The 25,828-nt window shown below is 45.5% G+C and overlaps 1 protein-coding gene across 1 annotated transcript in view; it reads left to right on the forward strand.

Moving 5' to 3' along the window:
- The window catches only part of LOC139579699 (protein crumbs homolog 1-like), a 42,803-nt gene extending 16,975 nt beyond the window's left edge, over positions 1–25,828 (forward strand). Inside the window, 8 exon segments of the mRNA XM_071408533.1 lie at positions 1,612–2,586; positions 13,222–13,772; positions 16,256–16,421; positions 16,818–17,727; positions 20,023–20,067; positions 20,563–20,682; positions 20,892–21,018; positions 25,646–25,828. Coding sequence (XP_071264634.1) covers positions 1,612–2,586; positions 13,222–13,772; positions 16,256–16,421; positions 16,818–17,727; positions 20,023–20,067; positions 20,563–20,682; positions 20,892–21,018; positions 25,646–25,828 — 3,077 coding nt within the window.

Genomic DNA, 25,828 nt, shown 5'->3' on the forward strand with positions numbered 1-25,828 from the left:
CTGGTCGGTGTCAAATTCATTTATTTATTTTATTTAACCTTTATTTAACTAGGCAAGTCAGTTAAGAACAAATTCTTATTTACAATAACGGCCTACCAAAAGGCAAAAGGCTTCCTGCGTGGATGGGGAATGGGATTTAAAATTGAAATAAGTTCAATAAAAATATAGGACAAAACAAACATCACAACAATTAATTTATCAGGTACTGAGGCGATCGATTCTGTTACTTGTTATTCGTGTGAGATATTTCCATTTTGGGATAGACATTCACTGAATTGCTAGTACTAGTTGCTCATTCTGCTACAGTGGTTACAAATGTCTCGCTCTCGGTGGAATGTGAATGCATTATCACATGATACTGCCTTCTAATCCCTTCCCAAAGGGCAGTAACCTACTGGAAAAGTGCTACCTACTAAGGTAGGTGCCTTTGGATGCAGATAGGAAGCAGCTTTTGTATTTTGGATAATAACAGTATGCTACACCAACATTAGTTTCCATTCATACAAAGTGTCAAAACAAGTGCCCAGCACTGGGCATGAACTTGTGATGCTCGAAGCCAAAAGCATGCTGCTCAGACCACTGCAGTTGACAATGCAGGGTATTAGAATACGTGATGGTATGAGGTCGGTTGGTTTGCAGAGCCTTCCCCAAACCATAGAGCCCTAGGTACGGTATTGCATTGTATAGTCCACAAACACTGCTTCAAATCCTCCTTAACTTCTTTGAGGTAGGGGGCAGTATTTTCACATCCGGATGAAAAGCGTGCCCAGAGTATACTGCCTGCTACTCAGGCCCAGATGCTAGGATATGCATAGTATTAGTATATTTGGATAGAAATCACTCTGAGGTTTCTAAAAATGTTTGAATGAAGTATGTGAGTATAACAGAACTCATATGGCAGGCAAAAACCTGCGGGGCTGCCACACTGGGCAACGGGGGAGCTGTTGTTGTGGGGGATTAAGTGCCTTGCACAAGAGCATCTAGGATTTGAGCTCAGTAGCCCAATTGCTACTGTAGCTCACTTCCCACCATATATTTCCCGTCGGACCCAGGGTTCAAACTGGCAACCTTCCAGTTGCTGTTTCACCTCTCTAACCACTAGGCTAACTGCCACCAATGATGGAGCAGAGGCATAAATGCCATAAATACCTGTCAGTGACAAAGGTGTCGAAGTTGACCTGACAAGATGTCGAGGATGATGAGGTTCAGCTCAGAGATGGCATCATGGGGTATATGACACCGCAGGCAGCTTCCTCTAGTCTAGAACTTAACGTCACACCAATATAGACTATACACAGCACATAAACAACACATATATAGGGAAGGTTAACATGTCTCCAGTAAGAAGTAATAGTGTAGTCATGTACTATAATAAGTTACATACATTATTCATGATTCATAATAGACGATAGTGCTTTCAAAGATGAGGAGAATAAGTATGTTTTCTGACCTGAAATAGCAGGAAAGGTGAAGAGTGAATAATTCCCACCTGGGAGCAGCGCTTAGAGAAAAAGTTATAACGTCACTTAATTTCCACACCTTCACAGACTAAGCTGTACCAATCATAGTATCATTGACCCACATCATCATCCAGTCTCCCTTCCCTTCCAGGTACCCTTTGTGATGAGGTAGTGGACATGTGCAACCTCAGCCCTTGTGAGAACGGGTCTCAGTGTCAGAGCCTTGTGGGGGGCTATATGTGCCACTGCTCCCAGCAAAACCTCGATGAGTTCCTGTATGGGGGCCAGAACTGCAGCGAAGCGTTGGTGGGCTGCGAGGGCCATGAGTGTCAGAACCAGGGCTCATGCTCTCCGTTCCTAAGCGACGGGTATCATGGCTACTCCTGCCACTGCCCCCCGGGCCACACCGGGCTTCTCTGCCAGACCCCCACAGCCTTCTCCTTCGAGCAGAGCGGCTACCTATTATTGCAGAGCCCCATGATATCAACAGAGGCCTCCTGCAACATCACCCTGAGTTTCCGGACAGTGCTGCCCAGGGCCGTCCTCTTCCAGCGGGGCAGTGGAAGGCTGGTCCTGGGTCTGGAGCTGCTGGGGTGCCATCTGAGACTCAGCGTGAGGAGGGAGGCCTCGGTTGGGGGAATGGCAGAGGGAGAGGCCCTGCAACTTAGCCAGACACTGGAGCTCCCCCTTAACGTGACTGATGGGAGGTGGCACTCTGTGGAGGCCATGCTGGGGAACGGCCTACTCAGCCTCAGGCTCCTGGATGGCGGGGTCTGTCAGGAACAGGACTGTGAGAGAGAAGCCCAGGTCGCAGGCACTCTGGCTGGGACAGAATCTCCAGAGTCTCCCCTCCAGAACACCTTCATCGGTGGGGTGGTGGAGGAAGGTGTGGTTTTGGTCCCGGTCCCGGCCTTCATCGGCTGTCTGCGGGACATGTTTGTGGATTCCCAGCTGGTGGTTCCGGGGGAGTGGCTGAGCGACTCGGCAGTGAACATGACTATAGGCTGCAGCCACAGAGACAGATGCCAAGACAGCCCCTGTCAGAACAGAGGACAGTGCACCAACCTGTGGCAGAGCTACCAGTGCCGGTGCCCCCGGCCATATGAAGGCCAGGACTGCGCTGAGGGTAAGAATGGAGGAATGAGTGGACAGAGTGGATGGGGATGCTGAGCATAAGATATAGTCAAGATCTCCTTTAATTTCAAGGGTTCATTTTTGTCCATTACATGCATAGCTACGTCAGGGGCGAAAATCTGATATCAACCTTGGAGGGGACAATTACATTACATTTTCTCAAGAGCAATTCCTGAGGGGGACACCAAAAGTAGTGCTGTAACACATAGCCTACGTTGTAATATGTTAAATGTATATTGAGGAACCATAATTCCTACAACTGAATAATTGATAGGTACAGTAGTTAACTGAAGGGTTTAACCAACTTGTTCAAATGTTTAAATCATTATAATACTACTATTAATAATAGTTATAGCATTGCTCCTTACCAGTCCAGTATGTATGCAGGTATTCGTACTTACAACTAGCAATATCAAGAAAGGCCAGTAGGTAGCAATGGTACTGTACACTGTATGGGTGTAGTTTTCATAAATACAATGAACATGGTGTGATCTCATCTAAAATAATCTCCATTGAGAACCATCACAAAGTTAGTCTCCGTATTGAATTGACATTTTAATTTGACTTTTTCTGATACATTTATATAGTCATTAAATGTGCCACTGGCCTGAGTCTACTACAATATCTTTACAAGAACAAAAAGCTTAAAATAAGTACAGTTCTAAAAGCAAAATAACTACTTCAATGAAAAACCCAAATAAATCAAACAAAATATCCTTCAGTCAGTGTCTCAACTCTTCAAACAGCAGCTATGGACAAGTATGTCGCACAAAGTATGCAATTTTAAATAAAATAACAATTTGTAAGTGTACTGTCGTGTACTGTCATGTACTAAAAACTACTCTCCTCTAGGCTGCTTAGTACCCGCTCATACTGCCCTAGCACAGCTCTAATAGCAGTATTCCGCACAGTCCACCTTGTTGGACATAGGGGTTTCCGGGTGGGCAGATGTGTTTCTTTGGACGTGGCAATTGATTCAAACATGCTCTTAAACTTTCCTGACTGGCCATAGAGGACACCTAACTGATGGACCCAAGAATGGGAATCCCGGATTAGTGGGGAGGCTGAGCAGCCAGCCTGTGTAATCAGATTTACACAGTGTGCTCCACAATGGACATAGAGGGCTAATGGCTGCTGCCTTCTCACAATTGCCTGTGCACCTGTGTATTTTCCTGCCATGTTTGAGGCACCATCGTAACTCTGCCCACGTAAGCCAGACATGGGCAAATTGAGCCTCAACAACACTTCAGTTGCCACTTTCGCAATGCCCTCGCCTGTTGTCTCCGACACCCTGTATAGCCCAATAAACTCCTCGTGAGGGACAAGGTCATGGTCAACATAATGCAAAAAGACACTCTCCTGTTCAGCACCAGAGACATCTTGAGTACCATCAACAATTAATAAAAAATTGTACAATCGGAAGAGACCTAATCTCAGCTGCAATGCCTCGAATGATTGTATTGGCCATGATGTGCAGAATTTCATTCTGTGCTTTGGGGCCTCTTGAAACGTCAACACTGACTGATATGGTTTTGTGCCATCACTGAGGTAACTGGACAATGCTGTGCCACTGTCCCCTATACTGGTGCTGCTGGCAACAAGGGTGACACCTGGTCCTGCCGTGGCTGTGACATTGTTCTCTGAAGTCTCTCTCCCTGGCTCTTTCCCTTTCACCACCCTCACAGACTCAGTCTGTCTCCTAGAAAAGAAATAAGGTGTTTGCCGTACTCCTAACCCAAAACTACACAATTAATCACAACAGCAATACCATTGCCATAAACAAATCTTAGTTTAGTCATCAGTTTAAGTTGAGAGCGGGGGTATCCATGGCATTTTCCAATTATGTCCCTATTTTACAAGTAAAAAAAATTGAGAACCTTTCATAATGTTGCCAAACAAAGACTCAACAAACTTACCTGAGACTCCCTGTCTCTGCCAGTCTGTCCCTGCCTATCTGTCCCCAGCTCTGCTGTCTGTGTGCCATCTGTTGCCTGCTCTGCCTAATGACATCATTGTGAAACATTCCATTAGCATTTCACTTCTTTCTTATGAACATTTTATCAACTCGTCTTTGAGATATTAGGCTACTAGAGTTCTTACTTTGCGTTTTGGTGTACTGAAAAATACTCTGATGTCCGTCTTTTTACTTTTTTCTGCCATTTTTCTACCTGGCTGGCTGGCCGGTCTAGCTGCACACACACACATTTACACAACATATGCTACAACCTTTTCTAATTTTAATATAGTTTGTTTCATATTGGCTGGCTTCCAACAATAGCTGAATTTGTAAAGCTAGCGAGCACCAATTCCGTTTCTGTGGTGTTTGCTATAATCTTAAAAAAAAAAAAGGTGAAATAAAATAAATGTAAAAAAGTTCACTAGCGACAATTTAGCTTTTGCAACGAGACCATTAAATATATTTAAGACAATGGTATAAGAGAGTGTAGTTCTGTTCAGTTTGGACTTCAGTTTATAGCTAACCTTATCACAGGGACTTTGAAGCACTAAAGCTGCATGCTGATCTTGGAATAAATTGACGATAGCAAAGATTCCATCTTTGACGACGCCACATTAATGGAATAGGTACTAGCTAGCTTGCTAGTTAATGTTTGCTTTAGTTTGCGCGCTAGCTCTGCAAATTCAGCTAGTGTGTGAACCCTGCCAACATAAAAATGTAAACATTGCTATGGCGCGATTGACTGGATTAACCTCACGTCAGTTACGTACATGTGCCTTTCGGACAGTAGATACGAACCCTCTATTACCTTGCCAGCTAAAGAACTGGCAGTGGATCAAACCATTGTGAGGCAAAGGGCGGGGTGGTCGCAATCTTTTGAAACTTAAAAAGGCGCTATTAAGTGTCTATAATCAGCACAACTGCTTTCATTGCGTATTATTAATATTATTGAAATTACATAGTTATGTTTACAGTGATAGATTGGGGGGGACAAATCATATTTTTCCCAGGATGGGGGGGTCGTGTCCCCCCCGTCCCCCCTGGGATTTCCGCCTATGAGCTACGTACCGGCATAGCTACGTACCGGCGGGGTGGGGGTGGGGGGGGAGGGGGTTGTATATCAGCTTTAATATTACAGATAGATTGTGACTTCCATCAATGTTACTGTCTGCATAATTAACAATCCCCCATATATATTTTTTTGTAAACACAGTGCATTCGGAAAGTATTCAGACCCCTTGACTTTTTCCACATTTTGTTACGTTACAGCCTTATTCTAAAATTGATTAAATCGTTTTTTCCCCTCATCAATCTACACACAATGCCCCATAATGACAAAGCAAAAACTGGTTTTTAGAAATGTTTGCAAATGTATTAAACGTAAAAAACAGAAATTTGACAATAAAATAAGTATTCAGACCCTTTACTCAGTTCGTTGTTGAAGCACCTTTGGCAGCTATTACAGCCTCGAGTCTTCTTGGGTATCACGCTACGCTAGGCACACCTGTATTTGAGGAGTTTCTCCGATTCTTCTCAGCTCTGTCAGGTTGGATGGGGTGCATCGCTGCACAGCTATTTTCAGGTCTCTCCAGATATGTTTGATCGGGTTCAAGTCCGGGCTCTGGCTGAGCCACTCAAGGATATTCAGAGACTTGTCCCGAAGCCACTCCTGCATTGTTTTGGCTGTGTGCTTAGGGTCATTGTCCTGTTGGAAGATGAACCTTCAATCCAGTCTGAGGTCCTGAGTGCTCTGGAGTAAGTTTTCATCAAGGATCTCTCTGTACTTTCCTCCGTTCATCTTTCCCTCGATCCTGTCTACTCTCTCAGTCCCTGCCACTGAAAAACATCCCCACAGCATGATGCTGCCACCATCATGCTTCACCGTACGGATGGTGCAGGGTTTCATCCAGATGTGACACTTGGCATTCAGGCCAAAGAGTTCCATCTTAGTTTCATCAGACCAGAGAATCTTGTGTCTCGTGGTCTGAGAGTCCTTTAGATGCCTTTTGGCAAACTCCAAGCAGGCTGTCATGTAACTTTTACTGAGGAGTGGCTTCCGACTGGCCACTCTACCATAAAGGCCTGCTTGGTGGAGTGCTGCAGAGATGGTTGTCCTTCTGAAAGGTTCTCCCTTCTCCACAGAGGAAGCCTGTAGCTCTTTCAGAGTGACCATCGGGTTCTTGATCTCCTCCCTGACCAAGGCCCTTCTCCCCGATTGCTCAGTTTGGCCGGGCGGCCAGCTCTAGGAAGAGTCTTGGTGGTTCAAAACTTTTTCCATTTAAGAATGATGGAGGCCACTGTGTTCTTGGGGACCTTCAATGCTGCAGACATTTTTTGGTACCGTTCCTCGACACAATCCTGTCTCGGAGCTCTACAGACAATTCCTTTGACCTCATGGCTTGGTTTTTGCTCTGACATGCACTGTCAAGTATGGGACCTTATGTAGACAGCTTTTTAAATCCTGTCCAATCTATTGAATTGACCACAGGTAGACTCCAATCAAGTCTTAGAAACATCTCAAGGATGATCAATGGAAACAGGACGCACCTAAGCACAATTTAGAGTCAGCAAGATGGCACCAACAGAGATGGTCGTCTCGCTTCGAGTCCTTAGAAAACTATGCAGTTTTTTTTTTAAATGTATTATTACATTGTACATTGTAACCCCAGAAAATCTTAAGGGTTATTACATACAGCCGGGAAGAACTATTGGTTATAAGAACGACGTCAACTTAACAACATTACGACCAGGAATACAACTTCCCGAAGCGGATTCTTCATTCGGACCACCACCCAGGACATTGGATCTAATCCCAGAGGCCGACCCAAAACAACGTCGCCGCAGAAGAGGTAGACGGAGCGGCCTCCTGGTCAGGCCTCGAAGGCGTGCACACCGCCCACCTCTTCCCGAGTATATTACTCGCTAATGTCCAGTCTCGAGACAACATGGTGGATGAAATTAGGGCAAGGGTTGCCTTCCAGAGAGACATCAGAGATGGCCACCATTGTTCCTGTTCCCAAGAAAGCTAAGGTAACTGAGCTAAACGACTACCGCCCCGTAGCACTCACTTCCGTCATCATGAAGTGCTTTGAGAGACTAGTCAAGGACCATATCACCTCCAACCTACCTGACACCTTAGGCCCACTCCAATTTGCTTACCGCCCTAATAGGTCCACAGACAACACAATCGCAACCACACTGCACACTGCCCTAACCCATCTGGACAAGAGGAATACCTATGTGAGAATGCTGTTCATCGACTACAGCTCAGCATTTAACACCATAATACCCTCCAAACTCGTCATCAAGCTCGAGACCCTGGGTCTCGACCCCGCCCTGTGCAGCTGGGTACTGGACTTCCTGACGGGCCGCCCCCAGGTGGTGAGGGTAGGTAATAACATCTCTACCCCGCTGATCCTCAACACTGGGGCCCCACAAGGGTGCATTCTGAGCCCTCTCCTGTACTCCCTGTTCACCCACGACTGCGTGGCCATGCACGCCTCCAACTCAATCATCAAGTTTGCGAACAACACTACAGTGGTAGGCTTGATTACCAACAACGACGAGACGGCCGACAGGGAGGAGGTGAGGGCCCTCGGAGTGTGGTGTCAGGAAAATAACCTCACACTCAATGTCAACAAAACAAAGGAGATGATTGTGGACTTCAGGAAACAGCAGAGGGAGCACCCCCCTATCCACATCGACGGGACAGTAGTGGAGAGGGTAATAAGTTCCTCGGCGTACACATCACGGACAAACTGAATTGGTCCACCCACACAGACAGCGTTGTGAAGAAGGCGCAGCAGCGCCTCTTCAACCTCAGGAGGCTGAAGAAATTCGGCTTGTCACCAAAAGCACTCACAAACTTCTACAGATTCACAATCGAGAGCATCCTGTTGGGCTGTATCACCGCCTGGTACGGCAACTGCTCCGCCCACAACCGTAAGGCTCTCCAGAGGGTAGAGAGGTCTGCACAACGCATCACTGGGGGCAAATTACCTGCCCTCCAGGACCCCTACACCACCCGATGTCACAGGAAGGCCATAAACATCATCAAGGACAACAACCACCCGAGCCACTGCCTGTTCACCCCGCTATCATCCAGAAGGCGATGTCAGTACAGGTGCATCAAAGCAGGGACCGAGAGACTAAAAAACAGCTTCTATCTCAAGGCCATCCGACTGTTAAACAGCCACCACTAACATTGAGTGGCTGCTGCCAACATACTGACTCAACTCCAGCCCACTTTAATGATGGAAATTGATGGAAATTGATCAAAAATGTATCACTAGCCACTTTAAACAATGCCACTTAATAATAATGTATATGTATATACTGTACTCTATATCATCTACTGCATCTTGCCATCTGTATGTAATACATGTATGTTTACATACCATACATTACCCATCTCATATGTATATACTGTACTCGATACCATCTACTGCATCTTGCCTATGCCGTTCTGTACCATCACTCATTCACATATCTTTATGTACATATTCTTTATCCCTTTACACTTGTGTGTATAAGGTAGTAGTTGTGGAATTTATAGGTTAGATTACTCGTTGGTTATTACTGCATTGTCGGAACTAGAAGCACAAGCATTTCGCTACACTCGCATTAACATCTGCGTGTGACAAATAACATTTGATTTGATTTTAACATTCTCTGTTTCACGGAAACATGGCTCTCTCAGGATATGTTGTTGGAGTTTCTTCATGCGTCGCGCTCACAGAAATAAACATCTCTCTGGGAAGAAGAAGAAGGGTTGTATGCTTCATGTTTAACGACTCATGGTGTATTCATAACAACATACAGGAACTCAAGTCCTTCTGTTCACCTGACCCATAATTCCTTACAGTCAAATGCCGACCACATTATCTCCCAGGAGAATTCTTGCCAGTTATCGTCACAGCTGTGTATATACACCCTCAAGCAGATACCATAACGGCCCTCAAGGAACTTCAGTGGACTCTATGTAAGCTGGAAACCATGTATCCTGAGGCTGCATTTTTTGTAGCTGTTTATTTTAACAAAGAAAATTTGAGAACAAGGCTACCTAAATTCTATCAGCATATTGATTGCAGCACTCGTACGGGCAATACACAATCGCGATGTATACAAGGACTATACAAGCCCTCCCTCTCCTTTTCCATGGCTGACGTGAGTAAGGCATTTAAACGTGTTAACCCTCGCAAGGCTGCTGGCCCAGACGGCATCCCTAACCGCATCCTCAGAGCATGCGCAGACCAGCTGGCTGGTGTGTATACGGACATAATCAATCCCTATCCCAGTCTGCTGTCCCCACATGCTTCAAGATGGCCACCATTGTTCCTGTACCCAAGAATGCAAAGATAACTGAACTAAATGACTATCGCCCAGTAGCACTCGCTTGTGTCATCATAAAGTGCTTTGAGAGACTATTCAAGGATCATATCCCCTTCAACTTTCCTGCCACCCTAGACCCACTTCAGTTTGCACACCACCGCAACAAGTCCACAGACAATGCAATCGCCATCACACTGCACACTGCCCTATCCCATCTGGACAAGAGTAATACCTATGTAGGAATGCTGTTCATTGACTACAGCTCAGCATTCAACCCATAGTACCCTCCAAGGTCATCATTAAACTGGAGGCCCTGGGTCTCAACCCCGCCCTGTGCAATTGGGTCCTGGACTTTCTGATGGGCCACCCCCAGGTGGTGAAGGTAGGTAACAACATATCCACTTCGATGGCCCTCAACACTGGGGCCCCACAAGGGTGTATGCTCAGCCGCCTCCTGTACTACCCTGTTCACCCATGACTGCGTGGCCATGCATGCCTCCAACTCAATCATCAAGTTTGCAGATGACACAACAGTAGTCGACTCCTGTAGTGTGAGTGGACTGAGCAATCCTTACTACTCTCTACACCTGCCTCTTCTACCTCTACTCTGTCCCCTTCTTTCACCTGCCCTACCCTGTCCTTTGCCCATGCATACCCAGTCCTGCCTTTCCCTGCTCTGCACACAGCCATGCCAACCTCAGGAGGCTGAAGAAATGTGGCTTGTCACCTAAAACCCTTTCAAACTTTTACAGATGCACAATTGAGAGCATCCTGTCGGGCTGAGTCACCGCCTGGTACGGCAACTGCACCGCCCTCAACCTCAAGGCTCTCCAGAGGGTGGTGCAGTCTGCCAACTACCTGCCCTCCAGGACACCTAGAGCACCCGATGTCACAGGAAGGCCAAAAAGATCGTCAAGGACAAGAACCACCTGAGCCACTGCCTGTTCACTCCGCTACCATCCAGAAGGCGAGGTCAGTAAAGGTGCATCAAAACTGGGACCGAGAGACAGCTTCTATCTCAAGGCCATCAGACTGCTAAACAGCAATCACTAACTCAGAGAGGCTGCTGCCTACATAGAGACTCACTTGTTTCTTAAAGCAATTATACCGTCTATTGCATCTTGCCTATGACGCTCGGCCATTGCTCATTCATATATCTATATGTACATATTCTTATTCCATCCCTTTAGATTTGTGTGTATTAGGTAGTTGTTGGGGAATTGTTAGATTACTTGTTAGATATTACTGCACCGTCAGAACTAGAAGCACAAGCATTTCGCTACACTCGCATTAACATCTGCTAACCATGTGTATGTGACCAATACAATTTGATTTGATTTTGATTTGACTCTCATAGCTAAGGGTCTGAATACTTATGTAAATATTTAAGTTTTTTATTTTAAATACATTTCCAAAAATGTCTAAAAACCTGTTTTTGCTTTGTCATTATGGGGTATTGTGTGTAGATTGAGGATTAAAAAACATATTTAATCAATTTTAGAATAAGGCTGTAACGTAGCAAAATGTGGAAACAGGGAAGCGGTCTGAGAATACTTTCCGAATGGTCTGTATATAACATTCTATTGGTCGTAATATTTATTTATAATAATTTAAATTGAAAATTACGTTTTGAATTAAGCTTCATTCATAAACCATATGCCATGGAATCGGTACATCAAAAAACTCTTCCCAACTAATTTGCAATCTATATGGCACAGCTGTCAGTTTTTTGGTCCTTAAATTAAAGTGGTATGCCTTTTTTTTATCACAATTTTCTTCAACCAAATTTGTTCTTTAGTGCAGGGCTGACAGACAAGTTCCTTACTTTCTCTTCCTTTCACTTGTCTCTTTCATTTTTGCGGTAATGCTGCAATTAGTTGGTTGTAATTTTGAGTAGAGCAGACATTTCCATATATTTTGTCCAATTTATGATATAATTTACAAAAATTATACAAAAAATATTTATATAAATATATATATTGTATTTTTTAAATGTATTTGTTATATTTGTTCTGTCTTTTCTGGTGGATTAAACTGAAATTGCAACCAACTTCCTGTGACTTGTTTTAAAAATAGTGATATTTTGGAGATTATTTCATTTTCAAATAACTGAAAGTTAGAGGTTATAATCTAAATAAATGTAAAAAGGCCATTCTTGAACATGGGGTGAGACATTCTTACTAATCTGCTGGAGAAGAGGTTCGAATTTAAGTATACATTTTGTGTGACTGAAGCCTTCAGTGAAAGGTCTAATGCTTTAATATTTAATAAAAAATGAAACAATTCTGCCCTCCAAAGTCATTCATTACATAAGGTAGAACATCCTTAGTCGACCTACATAATAGAGAGAGCGTAGAGCAGACCAGTCAGAAGTCACAGTGAGAGATCAGCTCCCTGAATGGATTAAAGGAGAGGGAGAAAATCTGTGTTGGATACAATGAGGTATCCTTACAAGGACGCAGCAGCGCTTACGACACTTACAATAGTTACACAATACAAACAACAATTAATTTGCAACCATAGTCACACAAATGTCAGTCAGGGTACAGACCCTGGTAAGTCATTTTGATTCTTTCTTTTCAGAGAGGGATATTAATAACCAATTGCCAACTGCAGATTAACCAATTGCAGATTAGTAATCTGGCAGTACCCAAGAAAAGACACACAGAAACACAAACGCTGCACACACATGCTGAGATCTAGAGTTAAACTACTGCTATCCTAGATGGTATGGATAATTCAAGCCCTTTGCTCTTAAATGCATGCAGATCACCAACGTGTGTGTCTTTATGTAATACGCGTGCGTGTGTATGTGCTTGATTTTGGGGATGTGCAAGCAACGTGTGTGTGTCTCTGAAAGTAGATTCACAAGGATGTGGGGCAATTAACACACTATTACCCCCCTGCCTTATTTAATTAAGGCACCTGTAGCCTGCTATCTGCTATTGGAATGGGAAGTGGGTGACAATGAGAGATTACATTTGTTCTGTGTCTATGCACCTGTGTGTATGTGTGGCATGTGGAAAAAGGCAGACAGTGCAGGCTGTGAGTGCTATCTTAGACAGATCAGAGTGTGTACTAGATGAGTGTTGTCTGGGCTGCGTCTGTAACATGGGAACATATGGGCTACTGGCTGCTTACCACACACAATATAACATAGACTTCTTGGACAGTGAGCGAAAAAGTCATACCACTAGAAGTTGTATTTTGGTATTTTTGCCACACAAAACAAATGCATAATTTTTACTATTTGGGAACCAGGAGTTGAAACCGTGAATATGTTGTAATAAAACAATTACCCTCCTCTTCTGTCCTCTCCCTTCCTGTCCTTCTCTGTAGAGTATGAGACGGCCCGCTTCGGCAATGAGGACTCTCAGAGCTACGCCGTTTTCACCATCACAGATGATGCAGGAAGTGACATCACTGTCTCCCTCTTTCTGCGCACACACCGCCACGCTGGCCTCTTGTTGGTGCTCGCCAATAGCACCAGCCAATACCTGCGCCTGTGGCTGGATGAGGGACGGGTCAGAGTTCAGCTCCATAACTTTGAGACCTTGACCAGTGAGAGTGTGGTTAACGACGGGGACATCCACTTTGTGAGCGTGGTGGTGGACCGTGAGCATATGGTCCTATACGTGGCCAACCAGAAGCAGGGCTCGGTGGAGGTCAGGACGACGGATAGTCAGATGGGGGATGTGGTGTATGTGGGGGGTCTGGCAGAGCAGAAGGCGTCATCAGCATTCGGGGGCTACTTTAAAGGCTGTATCCAGGACCTGAGGATCAACAGTGAGAGACTGCAGTTCTTCAGGCTGGACACCACAGTGACGTCATACCCTCTGGTGCTCATGGCTAATGTCACGGCGGGCTGCGCTGGGGTCGACTCCTGTAGTGTGAGTGGACTGAGCATCCTTACTACTCTCTACACCTGCCTCTTCTACCCCTACTCTGTCCCCTTCTTTCACCTGCCCTACCCTGTCCTTTGCCCATGCCATACCCAGTCCTGCCTTTCCCTGCTCTGCACACAACCATGCCTTGCCCCTGCCCTACCAATTATGCCCCAATGTCAGACTACCCTGCCCCTTCTGATCCATTCTCAGCCTTCATTATCTTACTCGCCATCACTGCGGTTGACAGCCACATATGTCACCAATCCCACACAATCAAATTAAATTGTGTTTAAGGGTGAGGTTTAGGGTGTTAATTGGAAATGCTGTTACGTACTTAACGTGAAGTAGAGAAGACGAAAGAGACAAGAAGACAGGGAGACAATAAGGAACTGCCAACTGTTAGGGTGTGTTTACACAGGCAGCCCAATTCTGATATTTTGCCAAATGATTGAATTGATTGGTCAAATGACCAATTAGAGGAAAAGTTCAGAATTGGGCCGCCTGTGTGAACGCAGCCATAGGGCTCAGTTAGGATCAGTGCTAGGGCTAGATTACTTGACTAAAGCACTTGACTCCATTTAATAACATAGGCCGTAATGGCTTAATGTCCTCCATCTCACGAGGTTCGCACCAAGTAATTGAGGTGCTTAAAGTACTTGAATTTAGAACTCTGAAGTTAGTACTTGAAAAATACTTGAATTCAAAAGAGAGAAGAGAAAATGATCAAATACGTTAATATGAAAAATATTAGAAAAATGTATTGGTCTTGTGAATTAATTTCCAGGCATTTATTTCCTCACGTGTTTCGGCTCTGGTTGCCAGGCGAGCTCGCTCATTCCACTCACACTGCCACTCAGCCAGGCAGGTACAAAACTGACTGATTAGGCACCGCCAAACATCACATCGATAACTAAAATGCCAGGCAAATGTAGATTTGACCCTGCCTGGCAGTATAAATGGGTTACGCCAGACCCAACATTTTGTTACGTCACAGCCTTATTCTAAAATTGGTTAAATAAATGTTTTCCTCATCAATCTACACACAATATCCTATAATGACAAAGCAAAGCAAAAAAAATAAAAAATAAAGCATAAATTCCTTATTTACATAAGTATTCAGACCCTTTGCCAAAGACTAGAAATTGAGCTCAGGTGCATCCGGTTTCCATTGATCATCCTTGAGATCTTTCTACAACTTGATTGAAGTCCACCTATGGTAAATTCAATTGATTGGACATGATTTGGAAAGGCACACACCTATCTATATAAGGTCCCACAGTTGACAGTGCATGTCAGAGATGCGCTCTGAGATGTGATTGTGTCGAGGCACAGATCTGGGGAAGGGTACCAAAAAATGTAAGCAGCATTGAAGGTCTCCAAGAACACAGTGGCCTCCATCATTCTTAAATGGAAGACATTTGGAACCACCAAGACTCTTAGAGCTGGCAGCCCGGCCAAACTGAGCAATCGGGGGTCTGGCATTCTCTGGATTTATGGTGCTTTCATGACAATTGGGAACTCGGAAAAAAACAAGATTGAATCATGATGTCAGTGATCTTCAGGCCGGAGCTCTAGAAAGATGGCGGAGTTGGAATTCCGAGTTGGATGACCGTTCAAAATGTATTTTCCTAGTCGGAACTCAGTTCCAGTTGTTTGAAGTCACTGAAGTCTGAGATTTCCCAGTTCCAAGTTTCCAGTTGTTTTGAACACGGCAGAAGTCATGCTGGATTGACAGCACGGCCAATGTATTCAACCTTTTCTGGCCCATCGTGTTGAATTCTTATCCTTTTAAGCTTGGAAAAGAAACCCTTAAACCCAGACTTAGGCCACACACCCACTCCACTGAATAGCAGGCTAATGATTGCTTTGCAACCTTTACAGTTAGTCACTGATTCCTTCCAAACCACTCATTGTTGAATTTGCGATTTTGTCACACAACACAACGCCACAGAAGTTTTGAGGGAGCGTGTAATTGGCATGCTGACTGCAGAAATGTTTACCAGAGCTGTTGCCAGATAATGAAATTTTTATTTCTCTACCATAAACTGCCTCCAGTGTCATTTTAGAGAATTTGGCATTACATCTAACCGGCCTCACAACCGCAGACCACATGTATCCACACCAGCCCAGGACCGCCACATCTGGCTTCCTCACCTGCGGGATCGTCTGAGACCAGCCACCCAGACTGCTGATGAAACTGAGGAGTATTTCAGTCTGTAATAAAGGCCTTTTGTGTGGAAAAACTCATTCTGATTGGCTGGGCCTGACTCTCCAGTGGGTGGGCCTGGCTCCCAAGTGGGTTGGCCTAAGCCCTCCGAGGCTCACCGATGGCTGCGCCCCTGCCCAGTCATGTGAAATCCATAGATTAGAGCCTAATGAATTTAGGAATTATAAAAGATAACCTGAATGTCCCTATATCCTTTAGTAGTAGTAATAATAATAATAATAATATTAATAAACTGTATTTTTTTTCTCTCCCTCTCCAGAGGAACCCTTGTCAGAACGGGGGGATGTGCTACCCCATGTGGGACAACTTCACGTGCACCTGCCCCCACAACACTGCAGGGCGGCACTGTGAGAAGGTCAAGTGGTGTGAGCTAGCCCCCTGCCCCGCAAAGGCGGAGTGCCGCACCCTCAACCAGGGATACGAGTGTGAGTCATTCTTCCCTAAATCTGCCCGTCGGTCTGTGAGGTAGGACTGGGATTAGGACAGATTAGCCTGTGGTTGTATTAGTGATGATTTACGTGGCCGTCTGTCTGCCCTGTCACCCCTATGATTAGCAGTCCTGGAATGAAGACAGAAACAACACTGTCACTCAGAAAAAGCAGAGGAGACAGTGTCATTGTCTGCCCATCACACATTTGTTCATCATTCAGCCTTTTTGTGGTTGATTTTCTATTTATTTGTTAATGTATATTTTTTTATTGCTTTATTACTACTTTTATTCTATGGTCCATATTCCATCACATTTTGGACTGATGCTGAGGGTTAAAGCCTTTATTAAATGACCACATATTTACATACCTATCCCTTATTTTCCTTCCCAGGCTTTTCCAGTGCTACCTTCCTTGACGACAGCAGTGTACTGTCTTACCGCGGTAACGGCCGTATCCAACGTAGCCTGGCCAGCATCACCGTCAGCCTGCGCACCCGTAAACGCCACGTCGCCATCCTGCATGCTGAGCGTGGGCCGGAGTTTGTGACGGTGTCTGTGCAGCATGGCCTTCTCTTCTTGGAGCTACAGAGCGGGGAGGGCTCGTCCACGGTGTCCCTGAGCAGCCGCATGGGGGTCAGCGACGGGGATTGGCACAGCGTCCACCTCTTCATGGTCACCCCATGGGCAGAGGCATCCCGCTGGACCCTAGTGCTGGATGAGGAAGTGGATGAAGCTGGGAACTCCAGCAGCAAAGGGGGCAACCTGGACTTCCTCAGGGAGGGGGTGGACATCCAGCTGGGGGGGCTTGGGCCCAAGGCTGGCTGGAGCCTGGAGGGGTGCCTGGGTACTGTGGAGGTGGGGGGCATCGCCCTGCCTTACTACAGCCCCTTAGAGGTCAACCTGCCCCGGATTCAGGAGGAGCAGTTCCTTCGGACATCCCCCACGCCACCCCGTAGCGGGTGCAGTGGAGGCCCGGTGTGCCAGCCCAGCCCTTGCATGAATGGAGGTAGCTGTCAGGACCTCTGGAACCTGTTCAACTGTAGCTGTGAGGAGGGCTGGACCGGACGCCGCTGTGAGCGCAACACAGACACCTGCGCCTCCAATCCCTGTATCCATGGCAACTGCAGCATTCAGCGGCTGGCATATGAGTGTGCCTGTGAGTTTGGCTACACCGGGGTGGACTGTGAGGAGGAGGTGGATGTGTGTGAGAACCATCTATGCGCTCATGGAGGCACATGTCTACATGGAGTGGACAAGTACGCCTGTCTGTGTGCTGAGAACTACACCGGACCTTACTGCAAGTGAGTCACATGGGTGGGGTTAGGAATGGAATGGAATATTTATTTTTATACAAAGGAATGAACACACAACTAAACAGTCACCTTCCTTTTATCTGTAAAGTTTGTGTTCCAAAGTTGCAGTCCCTTTGAGATTAAACACAATTTGCTAAATATGGAGTATTAAGTCCACAAATAGGCTTTAATAACCAACAGTTGAAAGAATAGCATCTTAAAACAATATTTTATGTTTTGAAAACATGGATTCTGCATTTTGAATATGTCAATGAGATAAAAGTATAATCCAAGGATCTCAAAGCAATAGCACACCAGTGGGACTCCCTTTTAGCTTTATAACACAGTAAGGAAAAAGGAAACCATGTAAATGTTCAGATCTCTGTAAAGCACTTAAACCATGCATGAACCGTGTGTTTTAGTTGTAGCATTTCTGTTCTACTTAACGTCATATATGGCTCTAGTGTGTCGCTGTAGTCTGTGTAGTAACATTGCTGTAGTATGTCACCGTCGTGTACTGTGTGTGGTGTATTTATCTCCCTGGTGGTTCAGTGCTACTGCCTCTCATCTCCCGTTTGCCTCGGAGCATCATCGAGGGAATGCCTTCATCCATTTATCTTGTAAACACACACACTCTCTCTGCACTACCAACACTCTCTCTTTCTCTCTCTCGCTCACACACATTCTCTCACATCGCTCCTTCACAAGGACGTTTTTGAAACAACTTCCCTCTGTAAGCTAGAGTTTCAGACAAGATGTCTATCTTTACTGGAAAGTTTTCATCATAAATCAATCTTTTTATTCTAAACTCAGCAAAAAAAAGAAACGTCCTCTCACTGTCAACTGCGTTTATTTTCAGCAAACTTAACATGTGTAAATATTTGTATGAACATAACAAGATACAACAACTGAGACATAAACTGAAGTTCCACAGAAATGGAATAATGTGTCCCTGAACAAAGGGGGGGTCAATATCAAAAGTAACAGTCAGTATCTGGTGTGGCCACCAGCTGCATTAAGTACTGCAGTGCATCTCCTCCTCATGGACTGCACCAGATTTGCCAGTTCTTGCTGTGAGATGTTACCCCACTCTTCCACCAAGGCACCTGCAAGTTCCTGGACATTTCTGGGGGGAATTGCCCTAGCCCTCACCCTCCGATCCAACAGGTCCCAGACGTGCTCAATGGGATTGAGATCCGGCCTCTTCGCTGGCCATGGCAGAACACTGACATTCCTGTCTTGCAGGAATTCACGCACCGAACGAGCAGTATGGCTGGTGGCATTGTCATGCTGGAGGGTCATGTCAGGATGAGCCTGCAGGAAGGGTACCACATGAGGGAGGAGGATGTCTTCCCTGTAACGCACAGCGTTGAGATTGCCTGCAATGACAACAAGCTCAGTCCGATGATGCTGTGACACACCGCCCCAGACCATGACGGACCCTCCACTTCCAAATCGATCCCGCTCCAGAGTACAGGCCTCAGTATAACGCTCATTCCTTCAATGATAAACGCAAATCCGACCATCACAAAACCGCAACTCGTCAGTGAAGAGCACTTTTTGCCAGTCCTGTCTGGTCCAGCGACGGTGGATTTGTCCCCATAGGCGACATTGTTGCCAGTGATGTCTGGTGAGGACATGCCTTACAATAGGCCTACAAGCCCTCAGTGCAGCCTCTCTCAGCCTATTGCGGACAGTCTGAGCACTGATGGAGGGATTGTGCATTCCTGGTGTAACTCGGGCAGTTGTTGTTGCCATCCTGTACCTGTCCCACAGGTGTGATGTTCGGATGTACCGATCCTGTGCAGGTGTTGTTACACGTGGTCTGCCACTGTGAGGACGATCAGCTGTCCATCCTGTCTCCCTGTAGAGTTGTCTTAGGCGTCTCACAGTACGGACATTGCAATTTATTGTCCTGGCCACATCTGCAGTCCCCATGCCTCCTTGCAGCATGCCTAAGGCACGCTCACGCAGATGAGCAGGGACCCTGGGGGTCTTTATTTTGGTGTTTTCAGAGTCAGTAGAAAGGCCTCTTTAGTGTCCTAAGTTTTCATAACTGTGACCTTAATTGCCTGCAGTCTGTAAGCTGTTAGTGTCTTCTCGACCGTTCCACAGGTGCATGTTCATGAATTGTTTATGGTTCATTGAACAACCATGGGAAACAGTGTTTAAACCCTTTACAATGAAGATCTGTGAAGTTATTTGGATTTTTACAAATTATCTTTGAAAGACAGGGTCCTGAAAAAGGGACGTTTCTTTTTTTGCCGAGTTTATGTATTGTTCCTCCTCTCTCTCTCTCTCCAGTGATCGCATTGAGGAAATTCCATGGTACATAGACAGCAGAAAATTGTAAGTTTTATAATTTGATACTCCTCCCACCTATTTCAAGAAATGACATAACAACCAGCACCATTGTTTTCCCCCTACATATCCGGACATTGTAAGTCCATCAGAGCAGGACAGAGTCTATGATGTTTTAAAGTCCTATAGTAGTGGTTTAATGTCCTGTTCTTGAGGAGCAGTCAGGGGTCTAAATGTCTTTATCCTGATCGCCCGCTAAATCCTGTAGTCTCCCAGTGGGGAGACAGACGGCACATCCCACTCCCCCTAGTTCACACACACATATTAGTAGACAATAACACCCTTTACCCAATAACCCCTGCCCCCCATTGTTTAACGTCAGGTGGTGTTTCTTCTACGCACCACCACTCGCTCAACCACGCTTCCGGAAGCAAAACAATGTTCTGCCCCCTCCCATCTAAATCTCTCTTATGCACACACACCCTCTAGAGGAGTGTGCCTGTCTGATTGTGTGGTCTGTATGTGGTTCTCTCTCCTCAATAGGCCCAAGCTGCCAGTGTCTGTCTGTGGAGATGAGACCAGGAACTACATCTGCTTCAACGCAGGGAACTGCACTGAGAGGGACCTGTCTTGTGACTGTCTGCCCGGCTTCACTGGACACCGGTAAGAGAAATAAATAAATCGAGAAAAGGGAAGGATACAGAGGGGGAAAAGAAGGAAGGTGGTAGATTGGAGGGGAGAGATAATCTAAAAATATACCCAGAAAATAGGTGAACTTTGTAAAACATTCATTAGACACAGACCATCTTGATGTTGTGTGTTGTCACTTGTTTTGCCTCTGTCTCTATGTCTGACCCTCATCCTGTGTGTAGCTGTGAGCAGGAGGTGGATGAGTGCAAGTCCAACCCCTGCCTGAACGGGGGCTACTGCCGAAACCGCATTAACAAGTACCACTGTGTGTGTGACATGAGTTTCGCCGGGGACAATTGCCAGGTCGACGTAAGCGACATTTACTTTTACATGGCCGTTCTGTTCTGGCAGAACCTCTTCCAGCTGATCTCTTACCTCATCCTGAACCTCGATGACGATCCCGTGATCGACTGGGGAGGGCAAGACGACTGAGAGAGAGCAAGTGCGTGTGTGTGTGCATGTGTTTGTGCATGTGCGTTCGAGTGGTGTATAAACTTGAGACTTATGGTGATGGGTGTTTAAGGTGTTAAATGCCTGTTCAATGAAAAACAGCTATGTTCTAAATAGTGTGAGTGCCGTTATATCTGTGTCTGTGTATTACATTACCACTGGGGTTAGCAGAGAGGATTCTTTAAACCCGGTGTTTCGGGATTAAATCCAGCTGTGACAGCTGACCACTAAGTACTTGAATTAAGAAACAATAGGGGTTGTTCCTGAACTGGGCCCATGAGAAATTGGAGCCCTGGACAAGACTTAATGTCTCTGAGTGTAAAAATACAACTTAGCTATAGGTTTAATTGTTTTTCTATTGTTCAGGTGAGCCAAGTTTAAATGTATTATCTTCCTTTTCTGACAAGAGCACAGAGCTGTTTTTTGTGCCTTAAAACAACACGTTTCTTATGGGCAGAAATTTTTTATAAAAAGTCGTGTCATTTTGGAATATCCTCTCTGTTGGATATGACAATATGAATATCCTTTGGGCGATGTTGCTAAACTAACACAGATCAGGTAGCATTACATTGTACATTAGACTAAGCTACACAGAAACTATAATAATGGCTATTTTCCATGGACCAAACGGAAAACAAGACACTGGTTTTGCAATTACACAGAATCGTCAGTGTAGAACCACCATTTCCGAAAGGAATGTTTTGCTATTGGAAAAACTTTTTCACTTTTGGAGAAAAAAAAATATATATATTCTTGGATGAATCTTGTCTCTGAAAGCAAAATGTCTCACAATATATGGTCAGGCTCATGTCCATTTGGTGTTGTGTATTCCTTGAGGATAATGGTACTGTACATACTGATACTCTAAGTGGTGTAGCTAGATGGATTCCCCTAGGCCCTTGAAGGCAGCGAATCACACTTACCGTTTATCAATTTTAAACTAATCAAAATTCTGTCACACGTTCTCTGTTGTTGTATATACCAACAAATCTGTCTGTCTCTATGTCCATATGTCTCTATATATATCCACCTGTCTGTCTGTCTGTCTGTCTGTCTGTCTGTCTGTCTGTCTGTCTGTCTGTCTGTCTGTCTGTCTGTCTGTCTGTCTGTCTGTCTGTCTGTCTGTCTGTCTGTCTGTCTGTCTGTCTGTCTGTCTGTCTGTCTGTCTGTCTGTCTGTCTGTCTGTCTGTCTGTCTGTTATATACTATATATACAAAAGTATGTGGACACCCCTTCATATTAGTGGATTTGGCTATTTCAGCAACACCCGTTTCTGACAGGTGTATCAAATCGAGCATACAGCCATGCAATCTCCATAGACAAACATTGACCTTCCTGAAGAGCTCAGTGACTTTCAATGTGGCACCGTCATAGGATGCTACCTTTCCAACAGGTCAGTTAGTAAAATTTCTGCCCTGCTAGAGCTGCCCCGGTCAACTGTAAGTGATGTTATCATGAAGTGGAAGGTCCAAACTACCTCTGGAAGCAACATCAGCACAAGAACTGTTCGTCAGGAACTTCATGAAATTGATTTCCATGGCCGAGGAGCCGACCACAAGCTTAATGTCACCATGCGCAATGCAAAGCGTCGGCTGGAGTGGTGTAAAGCTCACCGCCATTGGACTCTGGAGCAGTGGAAACGTTCTCTGGAGTGATGAATCACGCTTGACCCAACTGGTAGTCTGACGGACTAATCTGGGTTTGTCGGATGCCAGGAGAACGCTACCTGCCTCAATGCATAGTGCCAACTGTAAAGTTTAGTGGAGAGTAATAATGTTTTCATGGTTCAGGCTAGGCCCCTTCGTTCCAGTGAAGGGAAATCTAACACCACAGCATACAATGGCATTCTAGACGATTCTGTGCATCCAACTTTGTGGCAACAGTTTGGGGAAGGCCCTTTCCTGTTTCAGCATGACAATGCCTCTGTGCACAAAGTGAGGTCCATACAGAAATGCTTTGTCGAGATCGGTGTGGAAGAACTTGACTGGCCTGCATAGAGCCCTGGCCTCAACCCCATTGAACACCGACTTCGAGCCAGGCCTAATCGCCCAACATCAGTGCCCGACCTCACTAATGCACTTGTGGCTGAATGGAAGCAAGTACCCGCAGCAATGTTCCAACATCTAGTGGAAATCCTTCCCAGAAGAGTGGAGTCTGTTATAGCAGCAAAGGGGGGACCAAATCCATATGAATGCCCATGATTTTGGAATGAGATGTTCGACGAGCAGGCGTCCACATACTTTTGGAATGTAGTGTATCTGGCTCTCGACGGGTCTGTGTCCGTTCTGAGGTGTTCTGTCATGTCTTACTTCTTTAAACCACTTTCTGTCTTCAAATAAACATTTCCTGTTTTTTCATCCTCGTCTGTTGTTTATCCTCCTTTCACTACCTGTCTTAATTTATCCAACATGACTACTCTTGGCTATTTTCTTCCAGTCCTAATTGTTTCTCCGTCTCAATGATCTGAGAAAATAAAGCAGCAGGTTTTGGAGAAAGTCGGATGGCTAAAGCTTGCCATCAGAAACGGCTCCAAAACATCCCACTTGGCAAAAACTGTTTGAATCAACGTAGTTTCCACGTCGTTTCAACAACAACAACAAAAATCCTACGCGATGACATTAAATCGGCGTGGAAAACGGATTGGATTGCAAAAAGTCATCAACATAAGGGAATTTTTTTCACACCACTTCAAACACGAAATCCAATGGCATGGTGACATTTGTTGTTGATTTCACGTTGAATTCAAGTTAGTTGACAATGAATCAAATGTCAATTTCAAAAAATGTTGTTCAACTGATGCCTGTGCCCAGCGGGAAGTGTCCTGTAGCTGTCACTGCTCTAGGACTGGTGACATTGGAAAGTCAACCCTTGAAGCTGCCACTACTCACAAAACTGGCCTCATAAATGTCACTTCAACACCCTGCCATGACTTTACCTCTCTTGTCACAGTTTCAGAGTGCTCTAACCACTTGCCAACAGTTATTCCACTGGTCATAGACTTGTCAAGTCCCGGGCAGAGGTGTGTGTGTGTGTGTGTCTGTCTGTGTGTGTGTGTCTGTTAATGTACGTATGTACGGGCGGGAATAGACCCATGGGTGTAAGTACTCCATGGGTTTGCCGGTGAGCTGTGTGGCACGGCTGTTAGAGAGAGATGGTGCTTGGCCAGCTAAAAGCAGCCTGTGTTTCCATCTGAAGTGCAACTCAGCATTGATCTGGTGGCGTACCTGCAGGTTGGGACTGTTTCACAGAAATGCACGAGGGCAGCTTAACTGGCAGACATGCTCGTTCATCGTTCACATGCTCGTCACACACACACACACGTATACTGTATATATAGGCACACAGTACAGGACACATCTACCTGTCAGACTCCTAGCTGCTGAGATGCGTACTGTGTAGCAGGGAGAGACTGTGTGTGTGGGCTTGCTCTGCCATAGAAACTGCTTAGAATGCAGACTGGTTAGAGAGTAGAGTACTGAACCTGTCTGCCTCTGACTGATGAAGACCCTTGGCTGTGGAGTTCTCTGGGTCTGGGTACTCTGTGTTACATTCACTCTGAGAGTAAACCCTTCTCATCTGACAGGTAAACAGACAACATATTATTTTTTAAACAAGACAGAGTAGTATTGTTCCAGAATTTTGTGGTGGTGTTATTGTTTTAAGGAATGTTTTACAGTAGCACCACAGGGGCATGTTGCTAACTCTTTATCTGTGTGAAGTGAAGTAACTGTTGACTTCGTTTAACTGGTCATATCTCCCAGCAGCTCCTCAGCAGGGCTCCAATATGATACCAGGCAATATGACATTTGTAAGGGCATTTTGACGGTGGCTCAGTATGATGGCACATTTTGTCAAAATCATCAGATATACAACACACAAATTAGTGTGAATCAGTATCAAAAACAGTGATTATTTCACTTACATATTCGGTCATTAGGAAAATGCTATGATTTTGCGTTGTTTGATGGTTGTCTGTGGTTTGGATTTAGATTGTGTTTACACAGCGTGTGCGTTTCCGGGTGTGTGATTCTCCTCTGACGGAGCGTACCCCAGGTGTCTTGCGCATGGCGGCGATGCTTGTGCCGTGTGTGGTTGGCATGATGATAGTCCTGTTGCTGGTGCTGGCGTTGGGGTCGCAGCCAAAATCTGTGAGCAGCAGCAGATGGAGGCAGGGTTCACCCCTCCAGTCTCCTACCCAGCCTGGGTCGGTCCCTGGTACCAGCTCTACTGCCTACGGGCTCGGGGACAGATCCCTCATGACGCTGGTACAGCACTTGGAACTGGAGCGCCTTGTGTAACGTAGCCGTGAGTGAGTGTGCGTGTGTCTGTGTTCCTTCCCTGGTCTGACCAGTATTTATCATGCTGTTAATGCACTTTTGCACCTTTTAATTGATGTTCATGTTTTTCCTGCTTCCCCATTTGTTGTGTACTTGTACTTACCCCTGTCTCCCCTCCTCCACCCTCCTCAATCCGTCTCCCTCTCCAGTTGACCTCTGAGGGTCTAACCTCTGACCTGTTGCTGTCAGTCAGTCTAGTGTCTGTTGTGCTGCTGCTGCTGGCCCTGGTCAGTACCTCCGTGGGCCTGGTGGTGGCGCTAAACCAGAGGGCCACCCACGGCACCTACAGCCCCAGCCGACAGGAGAAAGAGGGATCTCGCGTAGAGATGTAG

The sequence above is a fragment of the Salvelinus alpinus genome, chromosome 6 (genome assembly GCF_045679555.1).
Source record: "Salvelinus alpinus chromosome 6, SLU_Salpinus.1, whole genome shotgun sequence".
In the NCBI taxonomy this organism is placed as follows: domain Eukaryota; kingdom Metazoa; phylum Chordata; class Actinopteri; order Salmoniformes; family Salmonidae; genus Salvelinus; species Salvelinus alpinus.